This window comes from Sceloporus undulatus, chromosome 1, assembly GCF_019175285.1.
Source record: "Sceloporus undulatus isolate JIND9_A2432 ecotype Alabama chromosome 1, SceUnd_v1.1, whole genome shotgun sequence".
Taxonomy (NCBI): Eukaryota; Metazoa; Chordata; class Lepidosauria; order Squamata; family Phrynosomatidae; genus Sceloporus; species Sceloporus undulatus.
The window spans coordinates 309,635,891-309,663,359 of record NC_056522.1 but is presented as its reverse complement, the minus strand read 5'-3'; the positions used below and the strand labels follow the sequence as shown (position 1 = coordinate 309,663,359).

Sequence of the window (27,469 nt, the reverse complement as noted above, 5' to 3'; positions counted from 1 at the left end):
ATCCATTGAGCTGAGTATTGAAAGATAAGTAATCATTTATGTAAATCAAATTGATTTATGGATTTGCTATATATTAGCAACTAACAATTGGCTTTAGGCCTAAAGTTGTTTAGGTTTTATTAAATGAACAGCCACTCCTAAATTGTGGATTATCATCACCAACATGGTAGATTATTCCCTAATTATATGTTGAAAAATAATTTTGAAAAAGAAAGATATGGCTGGTTTTTACTATAACAGAAATATTATGATAGAATGCAAAGCGATCTTGTAGCACCTTTGAGACTAATCATGTGAAAAAAGTTATAGCCTATGTTTTCATAGACTTAGGTGTTAATAGACCAGCTTGAAGTGCTGGCGTGGGGACATGGCGTTTTGACACCACATGCCTGGATGACAGTGTCATGCTGCGTCTTGCTGTGCACGCAACTGCATGGCAGGGAGCATTACAGTGCCCCATTGGTGCAGCATTTAGATACACTGCACCAAGGGAGCCCCCACGGAAGAATGGGCACCTTTTAGCCAGTGCTAAAAGGAGCAGCATTTTGCCATTCTTTTTAGCAATGTGCTGGATCAGGGTTGCAGCGTACAGTTGCTGTGGTTCCGATCCGGCAAGGAAAGGGGCAGCAGGACACCGCTCCAAAAAGGTAGTCTGTTTTGTCCCACAGTCTACTTCCTCAGATGCTACAACCTCTTTCTCACTGTTAATCTCAAAGATGTTACAAGATCCCTTTGCTTACTGATATTCCAGAGTAACAAGGCTATGTCTCTGAATTTTACCATTATGAAAGAATGAAGATAATGGAAACTAGAGAAATCAGAGAGTAGCAAGTTGAAGCAGCAGGAACTAGCACTTACATTTTATGTCTTTAGCAATAAATAAACCCTCTTCTCTTCTTGCAAACTTTTAAAAATAACTTATAAGGACTTTTAGATATAGAGTTTATGTTCTGGACAGCAGTATTATTATTATTATTATGCTTTATTTATATAGCGTTGTAGATTTACACAGCACTGTACATACAAACAATAAAATACATAAAAGTAAACCTGCCCATGGTGTACATTCTAAGAAATAATAGCATAATACATATAAATAATACATAACAATACAGGAAGGGGTTCAATAAAATAAGGCAGGCAACAAATTAAAAACATCAAATAACAAATAATAGTCACTCAATGCCTAGGAATGCTTCCCTGAACAGAAATTTACAAACTAAATAAATCTAATTCCAAGAGCCACTGGAGACCAGCTGCACAAAGTTAAAGTTCTCACTGACCTATCATCAGTAGGATCTGAATCTGTTTCTCTCTCTATTGTAACACTGAGTGCTTCAGCCAACTGAGAATTGCTGTCATAGACACGGTAATGTATTGGCTGCAGTTGGTGAGCATACCACTTTGGCTTATCACCAATCAGAGCTGGGTCAAACATATCTGTATATAAAAGATGAAAAGATTAGATGTAAATTGTTTACATAACACAATTCCTAAAATCAAAATTATTAAAATGGAGTATCATATGCTAGAAAATTACCTTTTTAAAGGCAGACAAAGCACAAAAGGAAAAATAATTCAGACTCTTTGGAAATATATTTTTGTTTTAGGGTTTTCAGATTCGCAATTTGGGTATACTCCTGGATACAATCTTAAGAATTGGAGGCCCAACTCTCTGCTGTGGCCAGGAGTGCTTTTGTGCATTTAAAGCTAGTGTGCCAACTGCATCCATTCCTGGAAATGCCTAATGTGGCCAGAATATGGCATCCAGGTTAATCACTGGATCATCTAGAAGCGATCATATAACACCAATATTAAAGTCACTCCAGTTTACGGGCACAGTACAAGGTGTTGGTTATTACCTTTAAAGCCCTACATGGCTTGGGCCCAACTTATTTAAAGGATCGCCTACTTCCATACAATCTGCCCCATGCTCTCAGGTCCTCTGGGAGGAACTTACTGCAGCCTATAAAGACCAGATTGACTGTGACCTCCCAGAGGGCTTTTCCTGCAACTGCTCCCAGCCTGTGGAATGGCCTGCTGGACGAGATCCGTCAAATTACCAATCTAGATAGCTTCAAGAAAGCTGTTAAGATGGATCTCTTCCAGCAGGCTTTCCCAGAATAAATTACTCGGCTATGTAGCGACCCTCCACATATATCTGATGACTTTGCCCACCATTATTGTTTTAATTGTTCATGTTATTTTAACCTTAAACTGTTTAATTCTTTTTTTTGGGGGGGGGGATATTTTGTATATATGGTGTATTCTTTTAACATTGTAAGCCACTTTGATTGTTTTTACAATAAGCGGGGTAGAAATAAAAGTTGTATTATTATTATTATTATTATTATTATTATTATTATTAATTTCCCCTGTGGATTTCTGTAATGTGCTCTATGTAGAGATGTCTGTGAAGTATTCAAAAACTTCAGCTGGTACAAAGATGTTAAGTGAGCCTGGTTACATGGAACATACAACACTGTTTCAACAGTTCCACTGGCTGCCAGTCTGTTTCCAAGCATATACAGCTTAGGTGCAGGCTCTCTGATGGATGGTTATCTCCTCTTACGAGCACTGCTTTGGACACTGAGATCCACAAGAGGCCTTCTTTCAGTCCCAACACCTTCACAGGTATGACTGCTGAGAACACAAGATAGGCTCAGTGGCTACCCCTAGACTTTGAAATTCCCTCCCTAGTTAAAATGCCCCCCTCCTTGTCGCCTTCTATCAGCAGATGAAGACCTTTTTATTCAGACAGGCTTTTAAGGAAAGGACCTTGAGAGAGTGCTGTATTGTTTTAAGTTATATTTCTTAATTATTTTTAATATTTCTTTAAAATGTATGTTTTAAATTATTTTAATATGGTTATAATTTAATTATTTTTAATGTTGACTTTTTGTAAGTTTTTAATTAAACTGAAATCATTTTAATTTAACTCGCCTTATGTCCCAGTCTTGAGGAGAAATGATGACGACAATTCTACACTAGTCAAGAGGAGGAGGAGAAACACAAGGACAAGACTTACTGTTGTGAATTCTTTGGAAAGCATAATTAGTGGGGTTGAGTGACCATTCCCCAAAGTATTCCACTGCCTGGGTCTTGGATAATTTTTCTGCAAAGGCAGTCTGTTTTGGTCGTGAGGCCAAGAAAGAATTGGCCTGAAATGCCACCACTGGCCGGGGAAAGAGTCGAAGTGTACGGGTATGCATCTGGAATCCCTGTAGAACATTTGGTGAATTGAAGAATCTCACCATGGCAACCCTAAAAGAGGAAAGACTGGCTATAATGCTAACAATTCCATGAAAATCTAAAGGATACACTATATTCTCCTATCATGAAAAATGGAACTGCAGGTGTACCTCTAGTGCAGAAAAAATATAGGCGGAAGTTCACCACTGCACCCTCACTGCAGCTAAATCAATTCCAGTACCAAAGTAATCACATGAATACACTGTAGAAACCAAATGACACTTTGCACCCTGTTGTGCTGGGATGAGTATGTCACTAACTTGTTCAAGAAAAGAACTGTGGCTTACATTTTAATTTCTTTTGCAACAACACTAATATACAAATAACCCATTCAGAGCCTAGAATACAAAGATGATCCTGATCCCAACCCACCTTTAAATGACTCAATTTTGCACTAGTCATCAAATATTTCTGCCAATATCTAGATTCATGAGATCGCTGTATATCAAAGCAGGAGACAGTATAGAAACAGCCCCTATGTGTGTATTCATTTCATCTTCCAATGATGTGCAACACTGGTTGCAAAAATAGTGTGAAAGGCTTATGGTAAAATCATAGGGGTGGTGTCTAGTTCACATTTGTACTTCTTGAGAAATTCAGTGTTCTCTACCCAAGTATGAGGCCTGTGGCTTCATAAGATGCAGAAATTCTGGATTGCCAGAAGAATTATTTTACTGCTGCAAAGTAGTAAAGTCTAAGTAAAATCCTTTGTCTAAGTCCCCACATGACCAAGAAAGGCATGGCTTCTGCCTACATTGAGAACCCTCCAACTGAACAATTTCTATACAAAATTTCAGCCTGTGACTCCAACAACATCACTTTTCTTCCTCTTGTATGATTTTTTTAAACAGCTTTTGCCCAACAAAGAAGCAAGCAGAGCTTCAAAAGCTTGTATTATGTGTTTTGTGCATTTTGACTGTCCAATAAAGGTATAACCGCTTTGCGGATTTTGGATTTTGTTTTATTTTGCTGTATGACCTGCACAACTACCCCCAATACTAGTACAAGTTCATGAAATGCAATATTTTATTGGGTTTTTTTTTTATCTGAAGGTAACACAGGAACATGTAAACCTGCCTCAGACTACTGGCCTATTGATCTAGCCCCATATTGCTACTCTGACTGGCAGTAGCTCTCCAGGGTTTCAGGTAAGTTTTCCCCCCACTAACTCTGCTTGGAGACTTCAAAGACTGAATCCAGAATGCTCTGCATGTAAAACATATGTTCTAATTTTTACTGCATGACAGAACAAAAGATTTCCCATGTACTGGAAAATTTAACAACAGTCTACTGCCTAGACTTACCTTGTGGCCACATCCACTGAATCTACATCATTGCCATAGATCAGGGGGTTGAATTCTGTAGAAGGTGTGGACTGCAGGTCATTCTGAGGTTTTCCACTAAGTAGTGGGATCTCCTGACTTTCATGAAACTTTTCTAGGTTAAAGATGGGCTGGGTATTCAAACTCATACTGGCCAAAGCCTAAAGAACAACAGTGCACAAGCAGAATAAACAACAGCGGCATTCACAATACTGCCTGTCCCTATGGGCAAACCTAAGCCAAGCACAATGTTTCCGTTTACTGGAATGAACAGGAAACTATTCCAGTTCTTACATGTTGCTAAGAACAAAAAATTAATGTGTTTTCTACCCTTTCTTTCATACAATTTCCCACCATTCTCCATAAACAGTTAAGTGATCAAGGTAAATAATACATAAATTTAGTTAAGATACATCCAAAATAATATTAACAAGATCATTCCAAAGCAGATCAGAAACACTTTTGCATTGTTCAACTAGCCTTTTGGAACAGTTACAGCAAAAGAGAAAGAGCATCTTATTATCATTTGACAAAGAAGATCTGGTGTGTTATATGGTTAAATCTGTTGTACTAGAAATTTTGAAAATGCTCAAGGACAAGGAGTCTTGGGGGAGGGGGGAGGAGAATGGTTGATCTGGGACATATTTTAGTATCTCTTTAAATATATAACGAATTAACAAAAGGAAGGAAACTGTATCCTTTTATGAATTCAACTGTATAAACAGAGGATGAATAAAATATGTCAATCATATTTTAATCTATTAAAATGTGGGATACCAATCCTATTACACATTAGCCATTTTGAGAACAGAACTGAGGACTATTTCTTTGGTATTAGTTGGTAAAATGAATAAGAAGGGATGCTCCTTCAGGCACTTCTTGAAACACACATTCTCAAGCATTTGGGGACAAGCTGCATATCGGATGGGGTAAACGTCAGTTCACTATGAATCCCAAGATGCTAGTTTTGACCTTTAAATTTTTCACAGCTTGGGACCCTGATACCTTGCATACTTACAAAACTGTACATCAGAACACTACATTCTTCCACTTAGATACTTCCTAGAGTGCTCACGCCACCCTCGAAAGAAAGCAGTTTTCCAGTCATCTTTCTCATAGAAGTACACCTAATCAACTTTATTATATTTTAGGTTCAAAGTACTTATTCTCACAGGCAATGTAATGATTTTGTTTCTTTTTAGCACCAGTAGATGTACAAATTTTCCACTCTGCTGAGTTATGATGTTTAAAGTCAGAGTTTATTATTTTTATTAGTATCATCTTGGATCCTAAATGGTATTGAAGAGCACCCCAAGGTAACATTTATGAAGGCAATATAGAAACACCTTGAGTAAAAATAAATCCATTTATTTAGCCAGGGAAGCCCACATTCCTAGGACAGTGCACTGTTTCAACAGTTACGTCTACTCTGGTCAGAACAGACATTTAAAAGCTCAAGTTTTAGTTCTATGGATTACAGTTACTCTCACTAGACTAATCTTTTATCATCCTTAACTTCTTTAGGCTTATAGACCTTCCACAAATTTCGTTTTCCATCTTTTGTGATCCTCCTCTATCGCTTTAGGGTCTCCTACTCTTGTCTTTCATTATATTTCCAATAAATTTCCATAAGCCAGTCAATCAAGTCAGGTTAAAAATAACCCAATGGAGATTTGAGGGAGAAGAGAGTAAAATAAAGACACCTTTTTGTCAGGCGTGAGCAGCTGTTGCTGAGTGATTGCAGTCATGCTAACCAGACACTGGAGGCAAGATGGAAGATCACATGACAACACCAGAGGACAATCAGAGCCAAGACGAACACATGACCACAGGGAGACAGATGGAGAAAAAACTATTACTACTAATACCACAGATGAAAAAAAAAAAGAAATAAAAAGGGATCATAAATAAGCACAGTTTGGCCAGACAACTTTACTTCCACACATCTGTTTGCAAACATGTTCTTTTTTAAAAAAAATCTAAGCTGTGACTACTCTGAAAGGACAGTAAATCTGCCATAGATATTGTATCTAGTATATAGGTAAACCTAATGCTGTTACCAAGATTTCTCAGTACCATTACTACTTTGCCAAATGACAAACACTTTTCTGATCTTGCTAGTTTTCTTCTGGATTTAGTCTGTTAGGTGAAAGGAATAATGCAATTTGGTCAATTCTGTTCACATCATTCAGATGTGTGGGTGTTTTGCTGAATAGCCCATTAAACTGTGGAGAGAGAAAAGCAAACAAATTCTGAATGAGCAACTGTCTATTTAACTGTAGGGTCAATAGCTGCTCACTACCACAGTTTACTCAAGGAATCACTGTTAAATATATAGCTCTGCTGTTCTATGGGAGACAGAAACAGCAGCTCTTATATTATTACCATAACACTTTACCTTTAAATACTGCATGCAGCATGCAAAGAAGAGGAGGAGAGGGCAGAAATAGAGAACAGAAATAAAGACATAAAACCTATTCTGACAGAATGAACCAACTTGACCCCAAACAATAAATAGCACCTTAAGACCAGAAAGGGGAGGAAGGGAGATGTGGGCCTCTTCAGCAGCAATATGAATTGAGAATGGATAAAATTATGATCAGTAGGGAAACTATTCAAGTGAAAATCCAGAGATTCTAACAGGTACACCATGTGTCAGGATGTAGACAGAAAATGAGCTCTGTAAAGATATTAAAATCAAAATAACTATTTAAAATATAATAATAAACCATTTTATACTGTGTCCAATGATCTGAACTCTCTGAATGACCTGATATATCAGGGTTGCAGCTTACTATATTTTGATATTTATTTTTTTTTAAAAAAAACTTAAGGTTGAATAAGGATGTGGTAAACCACAGCTTAAAACAGTGTGGAGCATAACTAGTGACATAACGGAAAACTGTACAAAAATAGCAATTTGTAGTAATTTCACAGTTTCATGACTACACCAAAATGTTAATGTTAATAATTCTATGTAAGGCTTCAAGCAGTTGCAAGGAGATTAAACGTAGTATCCAAAAACACGATTCACAACAGTTAGCTCAGACATAATACTAAACAGTAGTTTAATATTTCTAGAATGAACCGTGGCTAGCCTTGGCCTATTTAAATTATTAGCTCTAAAACTCCTAACCGTACACTCTGGAATACTCACATACCTGTTTCAGGTGTTTTTTCAATTCTAAAGCTTCAGGTTCTGGCAAAACAGGCAGTAACTCAGCATTTGTAGGAACAATAACCTGAAATTAATTTTTTAAAATTAAATTTCATCTACAAAATCCTTAGGACTTCGACTTCATGGAAACAAGCTTAGACAAGAACAGAGGACGTAGGACTGTACAGGATCTAATTTTCTTTCTGACTGCCTACAGATGATTGACTAGATGAAGAGGCAAAGGGTGCCTATGCCTGTAGTAAAGCACTCTCACCAAGTCACCAAGAAGGCTTCTGGTATTCCCCGCCTCCCAGAGGTTGGGAGTGGGGAGTGGGTTTGAAGAGACAAAAGACACCCATGTCTGTTCAACCCCACTACTCCCCTGCACTAAACAGCTTTCACCAAGTCACCACTTCCAAGTGTCTGAAAGATTAGTCAATGCCAAGAGATCTTGGAAAAAGGACTCACCCCTCTGCTCCCTCTGCTGCAGCAGAGAAGCCCAAAAAGAGCCACTGAAGAGAGGGGGGGGCATTGCTTCCTTCAGGCTCTCACAGCACAGATCAAGCTCTTGAGCTCTCAGAGCTTAGACCATTATGAGAGAACATGGAAGAAGCACTCACACCCTTTGCTCTTCCTGTTGCAGCAGAGAAGTCCCAAAAATGCAGAGGGTGTTTATTGCTTCCTTCAGGCTCTCCTGGCACAGATTAATCTCCCAGACTCTCGAGGTTTAGTCTGTGCTGAGAGAGCTTGGAAGAAGCACCTGCCCCTTCTGCTCTCCCCACCACAGCAGGGAAGCCCAAAAAGAACTGCCGCCACAACCATTTTTGGGGCAGGTATTACAAAAGGCCAGAAGCAGTGTCGCAACAGTTTGCATGGCAGGGATTTGGACTGGATGGCCCTTGTGGTCTCTTCCAACTCTATGATTCTATGATTCTATGAGGTATATTTTGACCCGTGTATACACTGACCCATGTATGTTGACCTACATTTTGGGGTTGATTTTTTGGGGATAGTTTTCTAAACATGAATATATATAGTATATTTACCACTGTCCTATAAATTGGAGTTACCTACCTTATTGGTGTCCAGATCAACTAGCCATACATCATCTGGCATTTTAAAGTCTAGTTTGTAAAGGAAGAAGCTGGCTGGGACTCCAATGATATAAGGTGTTGGGGCCAGAAGTAGCTAGAATGGACAGAAAACATTACTATGAGGAGAATTTTCAGCCATTTAGCTTTATGCCTAAAATAAAATCACTAAATGCAAACTATTACAGAGAGAATGAAACAAGAAGTGAGAAAAATGGAGAGCTGGGGCTGTTTCACACCACCACCACCATCATTATTGTTGCTGTTGTTATTGTTGTTTTATTTCTTACCCAACTCTCCCTGTGAACTGAGGCAAGGAACAACAACAAATAACACAACATATAACATCAGTCAAAAGAGTATATAAAACCAATATATATTAAAATCCATCAATAAATACTTTTAAAACCATATTTTAAAAATAATCTGAATAAGCTAGAAGTCCCTCAGAGACTGAACTTTAGTGTTGATTTAAATTTAGATAGCATCTCGAGTTTATAGGTGCAAACTATGGAAACCTGACATTTGTAGCTTGATTAGGCACCAGAGCTGTCTGGCAGATAATTCTAAACTACAAATCCCAAGATTCCACAGGATGGAGCCATGGCAGTTAAAGCTGAAATTGTACAATATAATGTAAAAAGGCCATTGGACAAGGAAATGGGAAAATTCAAATGTTTGTCTAGAAAAGGCTTCAATAAAGGCATGGGTGCTCTCCCTTCACTGAAGAATCGGCATACCTGTTCTGCAGAAGCCATGCAGGTAGGAAGGAGTGGGATCACTGGGAACATATACTCCAGTGGGTATATCATAGCCACGAATGCCATCACAGACATAGAGAGAGCGTTATAGTCCCGGGATTGCAGTACTACCTACAACCAGGAAAAGTATAAGAACAATTACATATCTATTTTCTCTTGACATAATAACATATATGTTCTGATTTAATATGCATTGCATTGCAGTGCTACTACAATTCTCACTAATCCAATACTATTTCCTAATGAAATAAAACTTTATGAAAAACCCTGAAGATCCTTCTTGCATCTGTTATAACAACAGGAAATTCTTCATTGTGACAAACATACACTCTACCAACATTCTTGTATAAACTAAGATCTTACGTGCTTTTAGCATGGTGCAAATATACATCACCACAGCAGTACATCATATTGTACAATAGGTATTATGAGCTCACACAGTGAAAAATGGTTGATTAGTTCCTCACCCACTAAAAAAAGGGGGGTGCACACATGCATGCACACACATCTGTGTATGTTTGTAGAATGACTGGCTGTACTAAAGACCACACTTACATTACCTCTTAGAAAGTTCAGCAATTTGCACAACTATTTTTATGGTAGTATTGTACAGTGTCTCAACACGATTCCAGATAGCAATTTGTTACATTCTATTTTAAATGTTGTGAAGTGGACAATGCATCCCTGATCTGCTCAAATGCCTACATTTACACTGAACCATTTCCCTCTTACCTTGTGTTCTAAGAGAATGCAAGACAGCACCTGCAAACAAGCATCCACACCTAACAGCTCCAAGGGCAGATGCAAAGGGAAATCCACCAAAGAAAAGCGGGAGGGGTCAGGGAGGGCAAATGTTAAGGCTGGCTGCAATTCGTGTGGTAAGACTTCCACATCCACACGCTTCTGACCAGCAACAGGCACAGGTGAACGAAGCAGTCGATAAATCCAGGCTTCAATTTCACGCAAATCATGTAGCAATGCACTGGATTTCTCCTCTACAAGAAGGGAACCTGTGAATATCCGCCACATTGTATCCCTGCATAAAAACAAAACAAAAAACATTTTGTAGTTTTTCTGACACTGGAGTATATTTCTCCCCGGAGGATCGAGGCGGGTTACAATAAAAAATAAAACATAGTAAAATAATAACACAATCCCTAACCCACAATTTAAAATGCAACAGCATAAAAATCAGTTATTAAAATCGCATTAAAAATTATAATAAAATTTAATCCCCATTACAATGAGGCGATTTAAGGGAGAGTCAAGGAGGCACAGTTGTGGGACAGTGGAGAGGGCCCATGTATTAGTCTGGGAATGCCTGCCGGAAGAGATCCGTCTTGATGGCTATGAAAGAACTAGACAAGATCCAAAAGTGAAAAGTCATAATGCTGAATACTAAAGTTAGGATTGTCCAAACCACTGTACTCCCAGTTTCCACGTATGGATATGAGAGATGGTTATTAAAGAAATCAGATAGAAAGAAAATCAACTCATTTGAGATGTGGTGCTGAGGAAAAGTGCTAAATTTACCATGGACAGAGGAAAAGACAAACAAATGAGACCTAGAAGAGGTCAAGCCCGAACTCTCCCTGGAAGCCAGGATGACTAAATGGAGGCTATCATACTTTGGCCACATCATGAGAAGAAATAACTCATTAGAAAAGACAATAATACTAGGAAAAGTGCAAAGGCAGTAGAAAAAGAGGAAAACCACAGGCCATATGATTAGACTCAATCGGGAGGGGAGGGGGCAGGACTGTACTTCCAGAAAGAACATGCTGTTTGCCCCACCATATCACCAAGAACTACAACTGACATTAATGTGGGGACTAACAGCACTGTCAAGAGAGTGGCTCCTAGGAAGCCAAATGTTTTGACCAGGACGCATTTCCAGATTTAGTTGAGAGGAAGGTGTGTCCAGGGAGAACTTTACAAGTGCAGATAACTAAAAAAACTAGGAAATTTTTTGAGGCCAGTTATGAAAAATATTTGCAAAAAGATAGTGGAAGTTTTGAAATGATGGAGTGGTCAAATGATGTCTTTCTCAAGTTTGCACCACCACTATAAAAATCATTGTTCTTCCAACTTCTTCATATTTACTTTAGGTACTCCATCTTGAGCTCTCAGACAGGACACTCAAAAGTTGGCAGAAGTTAGGAGACTTTATTTTTAGTAACCACAAACCCAGAATGGCTAAGACTATAAGATATAGGTCATCTTTCTCTTAGATACAGGTCATCTTTAAGAGGCAGATGGGAGATTACTCTTTTAATGACCTATTATGAAGCTTATCAGTTGCACCACTTATTTACTTTGATAAATAAAAACAACTCAGCAATAGATAAATTTGTGAAAAAGAAGTTACTTAAATCTGTAAAATGCATTTATTCAATTCTAAAAAATAGCATTTAGAGTGCAAACACAGAAAAAAGACTCTGATGATAAGTATTTCACTACTAATCCCATTACGTTGTCATTTAGAATTTCACATAGAAGAAAAACAATTTAACAATTTAGATTGTAAGCCTGAGGGCAGGGAACCGTCTGACTAAAAAAAAAAAAATTATGTACAGCGCTGTGTAAACTTACAGCGCTTTATAAATAAAGGTTAATAATAATAATAATAAAACTTTTTGATAGAGTAGGATTAAATAAATTATCGAATTTTCATACTGATGTCCAACCACTTTCATAGGATCGGTGGAAGAATCAACTAAAGGGTTTAAGTATAAATTGGCTGACATGGTATCAGGTTCGTAACTTCATCAGGCAGCCACGTATTAAAATTCAGGTTTTGTGGGAGCTTACTCCATTTGAAATGATGTTAGATAAGATGGATTCCTATACTAAGCGATTTTTCTCCCATATATATATAATATTCTGATTAATTTTGATATGGGTCCCTTAGATGGCCTCAGAAGAGCATGGGAAACTGATTGGGATAGCTGCCTAGATAAGGAAAAATGGGGTCATATGTTGAACAATGTTCCTTTCAAAAGTGTTTCTAGTTCAGTAAGAGAAAATTCATTAAATATTTTGCACAAATTGTATTTAATTCTGGTGTGATGGCCATACATACACTCTTTCCTCCTTTGCTGTGGAGGTGGTAAATGTAAAGGTTCCTAGAAACATTTATAGTGGTACTGTAGTCAGGTATTTAAATTATGGGATGCAATCTTTTCTATATATATAAATAATATCACTAACTAGCATCTTATAAAGTCTCCATAATTGGTTCTCCTGGGTTTTTTTTAAGGGGACAGTGCATGATGGGTCAATATTAGATTTTGGAAACATCTAAAGGGGTATCTGGTATAATGACAACCAGGTATAATAAAGTATGACAACTAGCTCAGGTTGAAAAATTAACTAAAAAACTTCTAATAGACAAAGGAAAGAAAGAAAAACACAGTTTTGCTGTGATTTGGAGTTGTTTTGTTGAATATACAGTGAGCCCACGTCATATGTGGGCGTGCTATACATGGTTTTTAGAATATGCTGAAAGCCACGCGGGAGCGCGCAGGGCACAAGGGGCGGTGCGTCCCATTGTGACTAATGGGGCATGAGCCCATGGAGCACACACGCCGCCGCATGCACGAGCCCCATTCAGTTAAATGGAGCTTGAGCATGCACGGTATTTGCTTTACGCGGGGGAGTCTGGAACGGATCCCCGTGTAATGCAAGGACGGACTGTATAAGGAAAACGATTAGGTTGGCCTTCCAATGATATTCAAGGAATTTTGACTGACTGTGTAAGGTAATGCTTTTGACATCTTTTATTTTTTTCATTATGACTATGTGACTTACTTGAAAAGTATTTTGTATACCCACTGTTGGGGGAAGAACAAGGATAATGGCACAATATAAAACCAATGAAAATAATGTTTAAAAAATAAAGATTTAGAACCATATCATCTAAATAACTAATCAGAGGAAAGCATTTCATCCCTTTATATACCTCTGGACTCCTCGTGGGATTGTCAACTTCTTCCCTAACAGTCTCTCACTGCAGCAGTCCACAAGCCTCTTCAGGGTGTATAGGCATTCACGAAACGTAGAGAAAAAGGGATAGTGACTAATGATGCACAGGGAGGTCAGAGTGCTGTTACGAGAGCGATGTGTGCCTTTGGATGAATGTTTGCTCCGAGGTGATCGATTCACATCTGGGGCAGGCTCTGTGCTTGGGGGCTGCAGAGAACCACCACTCTCTGAACTCTCATTACCCTTCTCTTCTTGAGCAGTGGAAGCATCTCCAGATTTGGGTGCTTTCTGCCCATCTCGAACACGATGTCCACCACTGCCTTCCCCCTTCTCCTTGGGCACACGCTTCTGAAAGGAGCGATAGAAATTGACACATATCCCATAGCGAGTGATTCCTGTATCTTTATCTGTGAGTGCAAAGACAAAGGAAGTGTCATCTCGCAAACTCATACGCTTCTGCCGAACACTTAAACATCCCTCTGGCTGGCAGAAGAATACTACATCTGGAGGAAGTGGGAAATCAGTGTAATCTTCTAGAGGGTAACGGCGTAGTAGTTCAGGCGTCTGTGCCACACTGTCACTGCTTGGTTGCCTGCAAGGAATGCAAATACTAAATTATTTTGATACAGAAGACCAACAGCCATAATACATTGGTACAATGCAAACATTACATCTTCCATCTCCTACTGTTGGTATTCTGCGGGAGTTTCCAACAGGAGATGAGTTATGAATTCCTCACCAGGAAAATTTCAAAACAAATTTTTGGACCTGGCTCTGAGTGGACCAAGATTCTCACTTGTGACATCCTGACCCAAAATGGATTGGGGGGGGGGAGAGAACAAGTATATACAGTAACTGCTGTAAAGCCTGCTAGATGAAAAGGCTGACATCCGGAGGAGAGAAATTTGAGGGAAGTGGCAGTTGTAAATGAGTGTGGTAATCTGGTTTATTATTAACTGAAAAGATTTATAAGCCTCCTTTCAGAGCACACACTTGCAAGGCAGTATATAACAATTTTTAAATTCACAAAGCATAATAAAAGAGTAACAAAACTAAAAGATCAATAACTAATCTAATTAAGAGTTCAAACCAATAGTACCATAGAATCAACAGTCTCAGTAGAGTCCCAACTCAATTATACACAGATACACAAGATACATATGTGAATTTTTATGGCCTGATTGAAGTCCTGTGATATTGGACCTGGCCTGTGATAATGGACCAAGATTCTTCTCTAGCCATTCCTACTGTAGCTGTGTGTTCATGCATACAACGAAGAAACAGCAGCTGCTTCTATAATCCCTTACTGAGCATGTGTGACCAGCAAAACAGAAAAAAAGGAGAGCAAATAAGCCTAACTCACCAGCTAAACCCAGCATGTTTTTAAAAGCAAAGATCTTTATATTGGCCACCAAATCATAAAAAAGATGGAGGCAGTGAAAGAAAAGTCATCTCTGGATGCATTTTGGAAGAAGCCTTCAAATGGTCTCTAGATGTTCAAAATGTTTTTATTTATGGAAGGTTTACCTGACACTGTTTCATTTCATATCATTGAACTGCTCGTCGTTTTTGGTTGAATAGGAACCTATTCTTTTCTTGCTATTCCTGCCTCTGGTACCCAATTTTCTATTAAGAAGCAATGCCCAGGGACACACTGACTTCATTAACTAAGATACACCTGTGTCTTGAATACCTAAGCATTAACAATATGCTTTCATTTCACTTCTGAACATATGATTTCAAGCAACATCCAATAGCTGCAACAGTCAATGAGATGAGATAGAAAGTATGAAATACTGTATCCGTGATCACAATATAGCACATAGGAGTAAAAGGAGGCATGGCCATGTTCATGTGGCACACTTTCACATTCACCAACAGTATGCCTGCATGGTGCTGCGTACGTTGCTTATTATCTCTGATGCCACCAGCAGTCACAACTCCGGTCGCCCCACTTAATCAATGAATTTTTTAGGCAAATCACTAGAGTGTTGCTACTGTACCTGGCTCCAATAATCACAAGGTAATCAAGTAAGCGAGGACAGCTCCTCTTCCTCTGCACCATGGTCTCGTCTCCTTCACTATGTCATCTCAGTGAATTTCTCATTCATTGGGCCAGGTAGTTTCTGATAACACCCTTGGAGAAGAGACTGCTCATTGAAATTGTGCCATCAAGCTACAGCTGAGAAAAATTCAATTCAAGGTCAGACGCATATTCACAGAAATAGCAATGATCAGCAATAGTACTTTAATCATATGCAGTTTCAGTATAAGTAATTTGAGTATAAGCTTCAGTTTTTTCACAAAATACCTAGTTCCAAATAGAAGCCACTATATTTTCACTATTCTAGAAGCAATCTAGAAACAATATGAGAGTGGTGTACACACAGTTGCCCCATGTATTACTATGTAGTGACTGCCAAAAAACAGAGTAGTAAGGTCAACTGTGCATATGCTACATGTGCTGAGATACTGGATCATATAAATGACTCCACCAAACAAATCTGGACCAGGCAATCCCCACCACACAGTACATAACTGACCAGTAATATTCTGTTGAGCAAGAGAGGAAGACTGCCAACAAAAACAATATCATTTTTTCAGTATTATTGGACTCATAATCCATATAGTTTCTTGTGTAAATATTAGCATTGATCTCAGGATCAGTGGAGGTTAAAACTTATTTTATCATGAACTAAAATTTTACGTATAATTGCCAAACGTATATGTCTTTCAAAATTCTTTTCCTTGAATTTTCTGAGTGAAGAAACAGAAGAAAATAATATAGAGCAACTAAGGGTCCACAGCCTTAAAAGTGGAATGTGCAACAGCAGAGACACACCTTGTATTATATACATGAATAGTGAGTAGCCTTGTTGCTGATGATGGATGTAACTGAAGATGACAGTGGTACTCTCCTGGGCTGCTGAAGTTTGGCTTAGGGAGAGGGATGCATCTCTCATTCCACTTTATTTCATATTCATGCCTCTCCCCTCAACATACAGGCACTACCATGTTCAACATGATGGCAAATGGAGATCAGAAAGTTTAAAGCTGCCTTTCTTGTGTGTTGATGTCATGCTTACACCTTCTCCCTCCAACCCACTGCCCAGTTAATTTGCACTGGGAACAGCATTTGCTAATTCCAATCAAGTAGATGGGAAATATGTGATTTGAAGCATATGATGAGCTGACATCTCTGCATGCTATCTTTCAATCTTACAGATCTCCTGCTGCTGCCAGGTTGAATGGCACATGGGGAGGGTAATCAACTCAGTCCTGTGATGTAGTCAGATGTCTATGAAGATTGCTGTAATGCTGCTCTGGGGAAAATGTCAAAACAGAAGGAGCCAGGCCATCAACAGCCCAGGGGCTGCATGCACTCTGTGCAATTTACAAATTATAATAAAAACAAGAAAATCTACAATGTTTGAAGTTTGTCTCAATCTAAAACATGAAATTACAGGCAACTATTTAAATAAGAGGTTGCAAAGATAGAAGGGTGTCATTAATCTCTACCAGAATAAGTGTAACCTTTCATCAAAAAAGTGTAGTACTCCAGTAAGTGTAACACACTTACTAGAAGATAAACTCAAATAAGCACAGTGTGAGTTAATTCCAAATAAACACACAAATCACTGTGCTATATGTTCAAACTACAGGAAAAGACTGCACCTAAACATTAGCAAGAACTTCCTGACAGTAAGAGCAAATCTGCCAACACTGCTAAGACAACAACATCAACAAAATCATCAGTGAACTTCCTTGAAAGTGCATCCTTAAGCTATCAAAAAGATAAACAAGATGTACTTGCAGACATTATAAATAAGAAATGTTAAACAATACAAGATGTCAAGGATTAGAAAAGAGACAGTCTTCAACTATTAGTTTTACTTTATCTGTTTTTGTTTATCTGTTTTAAATATCTTGTGCTCTTTGCAGTGCGGATGAGATGAATAATGAATAAATTCATTATATTAGCTTTATTGGAATTCTGCTGTCATACTTTTGTTAAAAAAAGAGAGACTTCACAAAAGGCTAAACATAAATATTATATATTAGATGGGAGAAAGAATTTGGCATTATAAATAGTATTACTACATTACCATATTTCTTCCAAAAGTATTTAAGATAGTCTCCTTTCAAGATATTGGAAGTGAGAAAAGAAAAGTATACTTGTAATGTTTACGTAATCAAATTCCACATAGCACCCACAATCAGTAAATAATTTCAGTTTGCTTAAGTGAAAAACACGTCAACAACATGTACATTCTCTTTATAAAAAATATTGAATTTAACAAAAATGCAGAACAATCACTCATTACTGGAATGGAGTTGACAATCATTAGTCTCTCAGTTAGAGACTACGAGGCAAAGCAGACTAGCATTAAGAGACACCTTGAGGGTGGCGTGGGGATGTTGTGACTGCACGTTGCATACCCTGACTCTGCCCCCAAGCCAGAGTCAGGCTGCCCGCCCACCCAGATGGTGGGGAGCGTGGAATGCTCCCGCAGGACAGCGATTAGACGCCGCCAAGCCGCAGCAGCAGGAAACAGCCATGGCAGCAGTGAAAGGGGGACTTTTTTTCCAACACAAAAAGGAGCGGCATTTTGCCACTTCTTTTTGCACTGGAAAAACATCGGATTGGAGCCACGGCATGCAGTTACTGCGATCCCAATACTGCACTCAAAGGGGCAGCATTAAGCCATCCTTTTACAATTGTCTGTTTAGCCCCTATGATTCAGTAACATATTGGTCAGTGGGAACTTCAGATTTAGATTTTCTCCTCACAATATGAGAACAACCTCAATTCCAAAGAACTTGCCGTAATACAACTTACTCTCCAGTATGATTAGTTCACATATATTGCAGACTCCTAAGCAAGTACAGAGTGATTGCAAGACTTAAAAGTATGGACTGATTGCAAGACTTATAAGAAAAAGAAAAGAAAAAAAATCTGCCTATGAGGACTAAGGCCCTGTACAAACTAGCACTTTGTGCTGGGCTGTGGGCGGAGTCAGTGCACAGCATCCTGACGCTGGATGCCCTAACTCTGCCCCAGGGTGTCATGATGCCACACGTCATTCCAGATGGCGTGTAGCATCATGGTGCAACTCCTAAGCTCCTCCTAAACAAGGGGCACCATAAAGCCACGCTGTTGCAGTTATGACACCCTTTGGAGGGTGCAAAAAGGAGACACTTTTTGCGGCTCATTTTTGCACCCTCTAGAGGCCGGATTGGGGCCATGGCCAGGAAAGGGATGGCTGCATGCCGCCCCTAAGGGGCAAGCTGTATAGCCCCTAAGTCAATTTAATTTCAGGTCAGCATCCAAATCAAGAAGTATATGATCCCCAGTTTTGTCCATAGATATACTGAAGCACTAAGCATGCTAAGGTATTATAATTCAGATGAACAGCATTCATGATGCATTATTTATTTCTTAAAGGGAGTTCAGCCAGGGAACATATTTATCATTTCACTTTAATATATCAATATTTCCATTGGGCCTGGGTGTTATCAGTATGCTGATGACACCCAAATATATTTCTCCATATATTTCTCATCAGTGACAACGACAGATGGCATCTCTCCCTTCAACCAGTGTCTTCAGGCAGTAATGGACTGGATGAGGGGAAACAAGCTCAAGTTGAATCCAGATAAAATGGAGGTACTTACAGTAGGGGCCACCAAACTTGGTACCATCCTCTTACCAGTTTTTGCAGCAGTTGTTCCACTGCTGAACTCTGTCTGATAAGAAGAACCATTCTCTGCCACCTTATCTTTATGGTAGACAGCTCTTGCACTCAGCTGCAGTTGACCTGGACTAATGAATGGAGCAGGGTGTGAAGCCCTTTGGGAGGCACAGGGGCACCTGACAAACCCATAATATGCCTCCAAGATTCAGCAGAAAACACATTTCTATGAAGGAAAAGGGATGTAGCATAATGCATCATTGGGATATCTTGCCATAGTAACCTTCCTGTTGCAAAGGAGAAGCAGGTATGAGGCACAGCTGCCCATGCTTATGTAAACAAGCAGCCATCCTGGGCACAATAAGTGTGCCTTTATAACCACTACTGCACCAATATATTACCCACTAAAATACAGACCAATCAATACTGCTGATTTTAAAACCTCACAACGTTAATCTTCCTTTCCTCCTAGGTGACATAAATAGATGCCAAAAGCAATCCAAGATGGTATCTGTCCTTCACTAAGGTTTCATGCACTGTGAAATATTACCAAGAGGTGGGCAGAAATAGGAACATTAATGAAAATAACTAGCAGTGCAGAGGTCAGTCACTCTGATGTAACATGATGTGACAGAGAAGAAAAGGTTAGCGGTGATTATTCATAAACTTAACTTGGGCCTATGTTATTTCCAGTACCACATTAAATAAGAAAACCACAGTACGCATAATTTTCCTTGGAAGGCCAAATCCTGAACAAGCTGTATCTGTCTGTCATGATAAAAGTGGGCAATAAATGCAGAGTTTCTAAGAGTTAGGGTTCCCACAAGCCATGAGAACACTTGATTCAGCCTATATCTTTATCTTGCCTTCTGCAGGATGTTCAGAAACTGGAGCATGTCCAAAGGCAGGCGACTAAAATGGTGAAGGGCCTGAAACCATGCTCTATGAGGAACGACTTAGGGAGCTGGGGATGTTTAGCCTGGAGAAGAGAAGGCTAAGAGATGATATGATAGCCCTGTTTAAATACTTGAAGGGATGTCATATTGAGGAGGGAGCTAGCTTGTTTTCTGCTGCTTCAGGGACTAGGCCCCGGAGCAATGGATGCAAGCTATAGGAAAAGAGATTCCACCTCAACATTAGGAAGAACTTCCTGACAGTAAGGGCTCTTCAACAGTGAAACACACTCCCTCAGAGTTTAGTGGAGTCTCCTTCCTTAGAGGTCTTTAAACAGAGGCTGGATGGCCATCTCTCAGGGATGCTTTGATTGAGATTTCCTTCATGACAGGGGATTGGACTGGATGGCCCTTGCGGTCTCTTCCAACTCTATGATTCTATGGCGGTTTACAGACCACCATAAGGGATATCCTTAGGACATCTCATTTTGAAAAAGGGGCGTGTCTTCTAGACGCCCCTACTCCTATCACGGACAGAGTCCGTGACAAAGGGCGGTGGCCGTTCCACACGGCCGCTGCCATATTGACGTAGCGGACGCTGTGTGTCCGCATGTCACACCCCGGAAGTGACACCGCGAGTGCGCGACTAGCGCCTCACGGCGTCTTTTCCGGGGCCCAGGAAGGAGCGCGATTTCTGCGCTCCTTCCTTTGCAGCGTCCAGGAGTCGCGTGGTTTGGCCGCTGCGGCTCCCGGACGCTGTAAGCGGCGGCGGCAACAGACCACCGCATTTCGGCGGTCTGTAACCTGCCTATGATTCATATTCCCAACCCCTGAGTTTTTCTCCCATGTCCCTTGTCTATACAGTATTTCCTTTCACAACCCATTCCATTGCTCTGCTTTCATTATCAATAGGATTTATTGCTTTAATTAGTACTGGATGTGTCATTTTCATTATCTGTGGTAGAAAGGAAGGACTGGTGCCAGAAAGGGTATGTGAAGTAGGGCAAGAAGATGTGTGTCATAATATAGAAGTTGTGAGAAAACTGGACTGTGGGACTGACCATTCACAAGAGATTATGATGTAGGATGAACTCAGTGCAGCCACAAGGGATGCAGGAACTGATGAAAAGAAGCTGCATTTTTCCTACCCCATTTTAGTCAGTATATTTATATTTTCCCCTGAGAAAATTACAAGAAGATAGGTTCCACAGCCTATCCAGGTTCAAGAGTGAGAGGTCTGATTCTAACAAGGTGATTCTGGCAACAGAAGCACTCCTTTTCAGGCTAAGGCGTAACAACTAGAACTGGAGAGGGCTGCACACAGTGGGCTGATAAACTCATTGAAAATCGATCCCAGTACTGCATATCTTTTAAGAGGAAGGCTACATGACAAGGTTTTATGTTCTATACAAGAAGTGGCTCCTTCTAGAAAGCCCAGGAAAGAGGAAATTTATGTTTAGCTTTCTTTCCTGTAGCCACAAGTATTGATTGTGAGAGACGAGGCAGTCTCCAAATCCCACCAAGAAAGAAGTCCACTGGGACAGTGGCATCACTAGGGTTGGTGTCACCTGGTGCGATACCACACCATAAAAGTCATGTTTTTTGTACTAATGTTACTCATAAATGATAATTCCCATATATCACTGAATGTAATGATAATAGTTGTGACATAAACAACAAGCACAATTAAAATTATACTTTTAAATTACAATATCCTAAATGTGTTTACATAGGCATAGTTTCATGTGTTTAAAGTGAAAATCTGGTAAAATGTAATGTTTTTCAAGTTTTTTCTAAAAAATAATTTTGTTAAGATTAAAAATTATTTTTTTGAAATTTGAAATTTTAATTAAAAAAAACACTGGGGCTTCTCCTTTCTACTCCTACTGTACCTCACCCCACTCACACCATCTCTTCAGCATTTTCAAGGGACTCAGGAGAATGCAACAGCCTGTTTCTGCCAAAAGGCAGATGTTTGAAGAGCAATAGTGTCACCCTCTCTTAGGGTATCACCTGGTGCAGTCCGCATCCCCGGCATCTCCCTAGTGATGCCACTGCACTGGGAGACTGTCGGACGATATAGCAAGGCTGTGTAAGTAATGTAGTGGAACAAGGGTTTCTGAAATACTAGCAGAGATTTGAACAACTGAACAGGAAAGAAACAAACTAAAAATGTGCTAGACAGACAATGGATTATGTGTTTAAGCTTAAGCTAAGGCAACATACCATGGTTAATGCTAACAGCAGCTTGTTGACTGATAGCATTAACACATCTACCATTAAAATTTAGCTAGCAAGACCAGTGGGGAAAGTTATGTCTTCTCACCCATGACAAGAATGTCATTTTCACACATGCATACAAACATAATTGCATAAACTCTGAAAACTAGTCAACAGTATAGAAAACTGTATACAGAACCTATGTTTCGTTTCTGAAGCAGACATCTTAGTAAGTGTTTCCTTGAGGGAAGAAATAAGACTTCTAAGGATATTTAATCAGTGTGGTGTGGTGGTTTGAATGTTGCGTTTAGGATTCTAGGGGACCAAGGTTCAAATCCCAGTTCAGGCATGAAAATTTACTGGATTGCCTGGGGTGAGTCACATTATCTCAGCTTCAGATCATCTGAAAAAATATCACCATGAAAACCCCATGACAGTTTTGCCTTCAAGTGGCCATGCATCTAAAACAACCAATCTGAGCCCCCTTCTGCTTGTGCTTATGTAGCTAACACTACACTACACCGCCCACCCACAAGAGAAAGTTATCAATTCTGTGCTTAATTTTTCTGCATGCATTGCACACACAGGAGTGTCTCATTTCTTTTCTTGATCCTAGGAAGCTGGAAATGCTTTTGCATGTGAGCCTTAAGTGTTGGAGATTACTCTCTGAATTACAGTGGGACGTCTGTGGATAACAAAATCCGTGGATGTTCAAGTACCATTCAATCCAATCCAATGGCATAACATAACATATTTTATTATATAAAATGGAAAATCAAGGTTTGCTATTTGGGATTTATGCTTTCTCTGAATATTTTCAAGCCGTGGATGCTTGAATCCATGGATGAAAAATCAGTGGATAAGGAGGGTTGACTGTAGTAATAATTATAATCAATCATTGGGGGGGGACTACGAAGGGACACTATGCTTCCCCCTCCCCTCAAATATATTAAAAAGTTTTACTTACTAAATGTAAGTCAAGTAAATATGGCAAACCGATCACACTCTATTTAGGAAACTAGAAAAATTTCTGATTAAAATTTTTCTTCAAAAGCCGTTATCATTGATTCTAGCTAAACAAATGATACAGAAATGAATGGGGGCAGAGACTACAATCTCTAATCTCCTTCCAGTTCAGAGAGAGGAAGGAATAGGCCTCTTGTAAAAAAAATGAAGCTAACATCTGATAGCATAAGTGCAATCCAGTAAAAAAGATGAAACATAACAGCAGATGCCGAATAACTTCTAGTGACTTTCAAAATAGTTTCTCCTGGTGTTTGTAAAAGCTGCCTCATTCAACAAAAAGCACTCTCCAGAAAGTACTGAATTCATTACTCTAATCCAAGGCATTGCCTTTTCTACAGGAGATGTTCCACTGTTGAGTCACTCCTTATAAACAACATAACCCATATAAACAATTTATGCCCCATGCAGGAGAAAGCTGCCATTCTTGCTGCACTGGTGCAAAAGAGTTTGACTATTGTTGACCTAGGCTGCATCTGGACTGCAGAAATAATCCGGTTTGACACCACTTGAAATGCCATGGCTCAATGCTATGGAATTCTGGGAATTTGTTGTGGCACCAGAGCAAAGCATTCCATAGCATTGAGCTATGGCAGTTCAAGTGGTGTCAAACCGGATTATTTCTGCAGTCTGGGTGCAGCCCTAGTTATTAATTTGGCTAATACTGCCAGGCAATTGCAGCAGCGTTGTCTCTGTTTCCCTCTAGTTCTTTCTTTCAGAAGCACATATGATTGCAACAGTTTTGTCATCCATTTTTGGCCTGACCATGCAGCCTCCATGCTTGCAGAGGCTGGATAACAGGAGCCTCAGGTAATCTGATTCAGATCAGTCTCCATAGCAACCCAGTCTCTTGTCCCTGGATCACAGCCCATTAGCACTATTTATAGAACAACTGCAGTCTCCCCCTCCACAACACACACACAAATTTCTCCGCACCACCCACATTACAAACAAGATTCACCTGGGCTCAATGGCTGCTCTGAGCCAGCAATTAAACACTACTTTCCAAGTGCCCAGAAGACTGGGGCAGCATGACATTTGTACCACATATTACAACTTCCTGGTCACAAGGGCATTTTGCCACACATCGTAGTAATGAACACAACTCTCTCCCTGACTTTGAGCTAGACCATTAACCACAGAGGCTACTGAGCAACAACCTGTACCTTCCCTATCACACACAGAAGGAAGAGGATTTCCCAACATCCTACAGAATTGCTTTCTATGCTCAGGACCAAGAATCAACCTCCATTTACAGCAAGGAATATAAAAAGGAAGCAGCAAATTAATTACAAGTCTGGGAGTGCATGCTTCTAATATTTGCACACATATACACTGAACAAGAGCCAGCATGGAGTAGTGATTTGAGTATTGGAAGCCCAGGATTCTAATCCTGGCCTGGCCATGTAAACCCATTGGGTGACCTTGGGGAAGTGTGTGGTTTGCCCAAGATCACCCAGTGGGTTTCCATGACTCAGTTGGGATTCAACAGTTGTAGTCCAACACTCAAACTACCACACTACATCTGGAATTGCAGTTTAGGGAGGTGTATCTAAAATTCTTAGCTGGAGAGCTCAGTAGTCTCACCAAACTACAAATCCCAGGATTCCATAGGAGGCAGCCAAAGCAGTTAAAACAGAACCATAGTACAGTAGCATAATTAAGGAGTGTGAAAGCATCCCTGTTTGTTCGCTGCCTGAATGGTATTCCTGTTCACAGATGGTTAGCAGGCACACAATCAAATACGAGACTGGCATCAATTTTTCAGCCTGTTCTTTTTTTATTAAGTCTTTAACACTGAAACACTGTAAAAGGTTTAGACTTACTATCCTATTTTTAAATGTCTGAATTTTTAAAAATTCAAGTAATGATTTAAATTTGAATATACCACTTAAACTATTTTTAGTAAATCAATGTAATTATGTTTTTTTTCCTGATCAAATATAGCAACTGAAAATCCTTGGAACATTGTGAAGTTGCTCAGATTAGTGTATTAATATGGTACGTGCACTTTTTAAAATATGGTTTGCTTCACAAGACTAGAGGCTAAACAATTTAATCCACATAGGAAGCTCTTTATACTGAGCCAGACCATTGGTCTTTCTAGCCCAACACTGATAACTCTCAGTAGTAGTGGCTCTCCAGGTTTTCATAGAGTATTCTTTCCTAGCCCTAATTAGATATCTCTTAGAATGATGGAAGCCTTGGAGGTGTCCTGTTCAAGTAGTAACCAAGGTTAATTCTGCTTAGCTTGAAAAACCAGAAACAAATGTGGTATCGGACCACAATAAGGCTGGCTGGGAAACTGGTGGCTGGTGGCTTCCATGTCATTAGGGCAACAAATCTATCCTGGGTTTTAATCCAAATTTTAAAAGAGCCGTCCAAAATTATAATCCTATAGGCACTACAGCATACCAACTCATAGGAGATGCAGGCCAAGAACACCTTGAATCAGGGTGATCAGACATCCTCCTTTTCCAGGACATATCCTCCATTTCAACCTTCTGTTCAGGAGGAATTCAAAAATATCCTACATTTTGAGCATGAATTTACATTTACAGTACTGTTGTTAGCTTTAATTTGGTAATGTCCTACATTTTTGAGGTTCCTTGTCCTCCTTTGCAGCTAATACAGCTCGTCACCCTGGCCTGGAGGGACATAGTTTCTCACCCATCTTTACATGATTTCCAAATAAATGTAATATATCCCTTAACTGTCCTTACAACTGGAAACTAGTGAAGGGCAAAGTAACTCATTGGTACTGCCAGTCCACTAGGCACCAACTGTCACTGTGCAATGTGATCTAATCATTCTGAAGGAGAGGAGAAAAGGCTGCATTTCACATAACTAATTGTACTAGAAAGCAGTGGTATCACTAGGGCTGTTGTCACCCAGTATGGGTGCCCAGAACGCGCTGCTGGGGTGGTGGTGGCAGATTGACCCTCCTGCCCCCCACTGCCTGACTTGCCTCCCTCCCCCCGAAGCCAGCTGGACTGGGAAGGGGCTGCTGGGGGGCAGCTAGGCAAGCAAGACTGAAGGAAGGAACAGAAGGCAGGGCGTCTCGTTCAGGCTTCTCTGCTGTCTTGAATCCCTGAGAGCCATGGCAGTAGAAGCAGCCAAAATGGATGTGCACACACCCCTTCTTCTGCAGCCTCCCGGCGGCCCATTTCAATTCTGGCACAGCTGCCCATCTAGAAGGCACCATACCCCCCACCAGCAGTTGCTGATGGGTGGTGGTGCTGCAGCCTCCTGATGTGGCTGGATCTGGCACGGCTGCTGGGCAAGCAAAAAAAGGAGGTGATGCCCCTTCTTGCTTGCCCAGCAACTGCACCAGTCCTACCAGGTGTACCGTCTCACTGGGTGTACACCCACTCTCTGGTGTGGTCTGAACCCCTGAACCCGCATAGTGATGCCCCTGCCAGGAAGGCAGTTCTTCACCTTCACTGTAAAATGTATTGAGCGAAGCAAATGATACTTTACTATTTATCAGTGCTCAGTGGCACAGTTGACAATTTCTTAAACTGAAATCTGTATTTTAAGTACCAATAACTACAACTACAGTGTATTCCTATATTGCCATACTCTATCATCTACAATATACACAATTACTTGCAGATAGCAATGACACCCATTTGGAGGAAAGCTGACTGTCATACTGTATGGATGGGCTGAGGAATGCTAGGTAGAGAATTACTAATTCTACTCCCTATAAAGTGATATATGTCTTGTTGTGACAGGCAATGTATCTTGTTATGAAGGTGAAGTAGAATGAAAATGAAATGCTTAATAAAAAAAGAAAAAACAGCCTGTTTTGTGTGTTGCCCCAAGCATTTTGATGGTTTTGACTAGTGATACTTGAGGTTCCAGAAAAAGTGTATAATATAAGCCTAATCCTGCTGTAGTATCACAGAAGGCATACTGCTAGTATAAATTTCTTTCCCTAAATGGTTTCTGATAGTTTCAGTTATTCATGCCTAATAAATACACCATACAAAAAGTTGAGAATGTGTTTATCAAACACACTATAAGTGATGAAAGCATCAACTTCTCTAATTTTTCACACCTATTAAATG

The 27,469-nt window shown here is 39.8% G+C and overlaps 1 protein-coding gene across 1 annotated transcript in view; it reads right to left on the bottom strand.

Moving 5' to 3' along the window:
* MADD (MAP kinase activating death domain) overlaps positions 1 to 27,469 on the bottom strand; it is a 143,460-nt gene that overhangs the window by 102,188 nt on the left and 13,803 nt on the right. Inside the window, exons 2-10 of the mRNA XM_042459775.1 lie at positions 15,571 to 15,749; positions 13,545 to 14,159; positions 10,316 to 10,619; positions 9,563 to 9,694; positions 8,806 to 8,919; positions 7,736 to 7,816; positions 4,557 to 4,735; positions 3,029 to 3,264; positions 1,284 to 1,440 (exon numbers count right to left, since the gene is read on the bottom strand). Coding sequence (XP_042315709.1) covers positions 1,284 to 1,440; positions 3,029 to 3,264; positions 4,557 to 4,735; positions 7,736 to 7,816; positions 8,806 to 8,919; positions 9,563 to 9,694; positions 10,316 to 10,619; positions 13,545 to 14,159; positions 15,571 to 15,632 — 1,880 coding nt within the window. The 5' untranslated portion in view covers positions 15,633 to 15,749. The remainder of the gene's footprint in view (positions 1 to 1,283; positions 1,441 to 3,028; positions 3,265 to 4,556; positions 4,736 to 7,735; positions 7,817 to 8,805; positions 8,920 to 9,562; positions 9,695 to 10,315; positions 10,620 to 13,544; positions 14,160 to 15,570; positions 15,750 to 27,469) is intronic.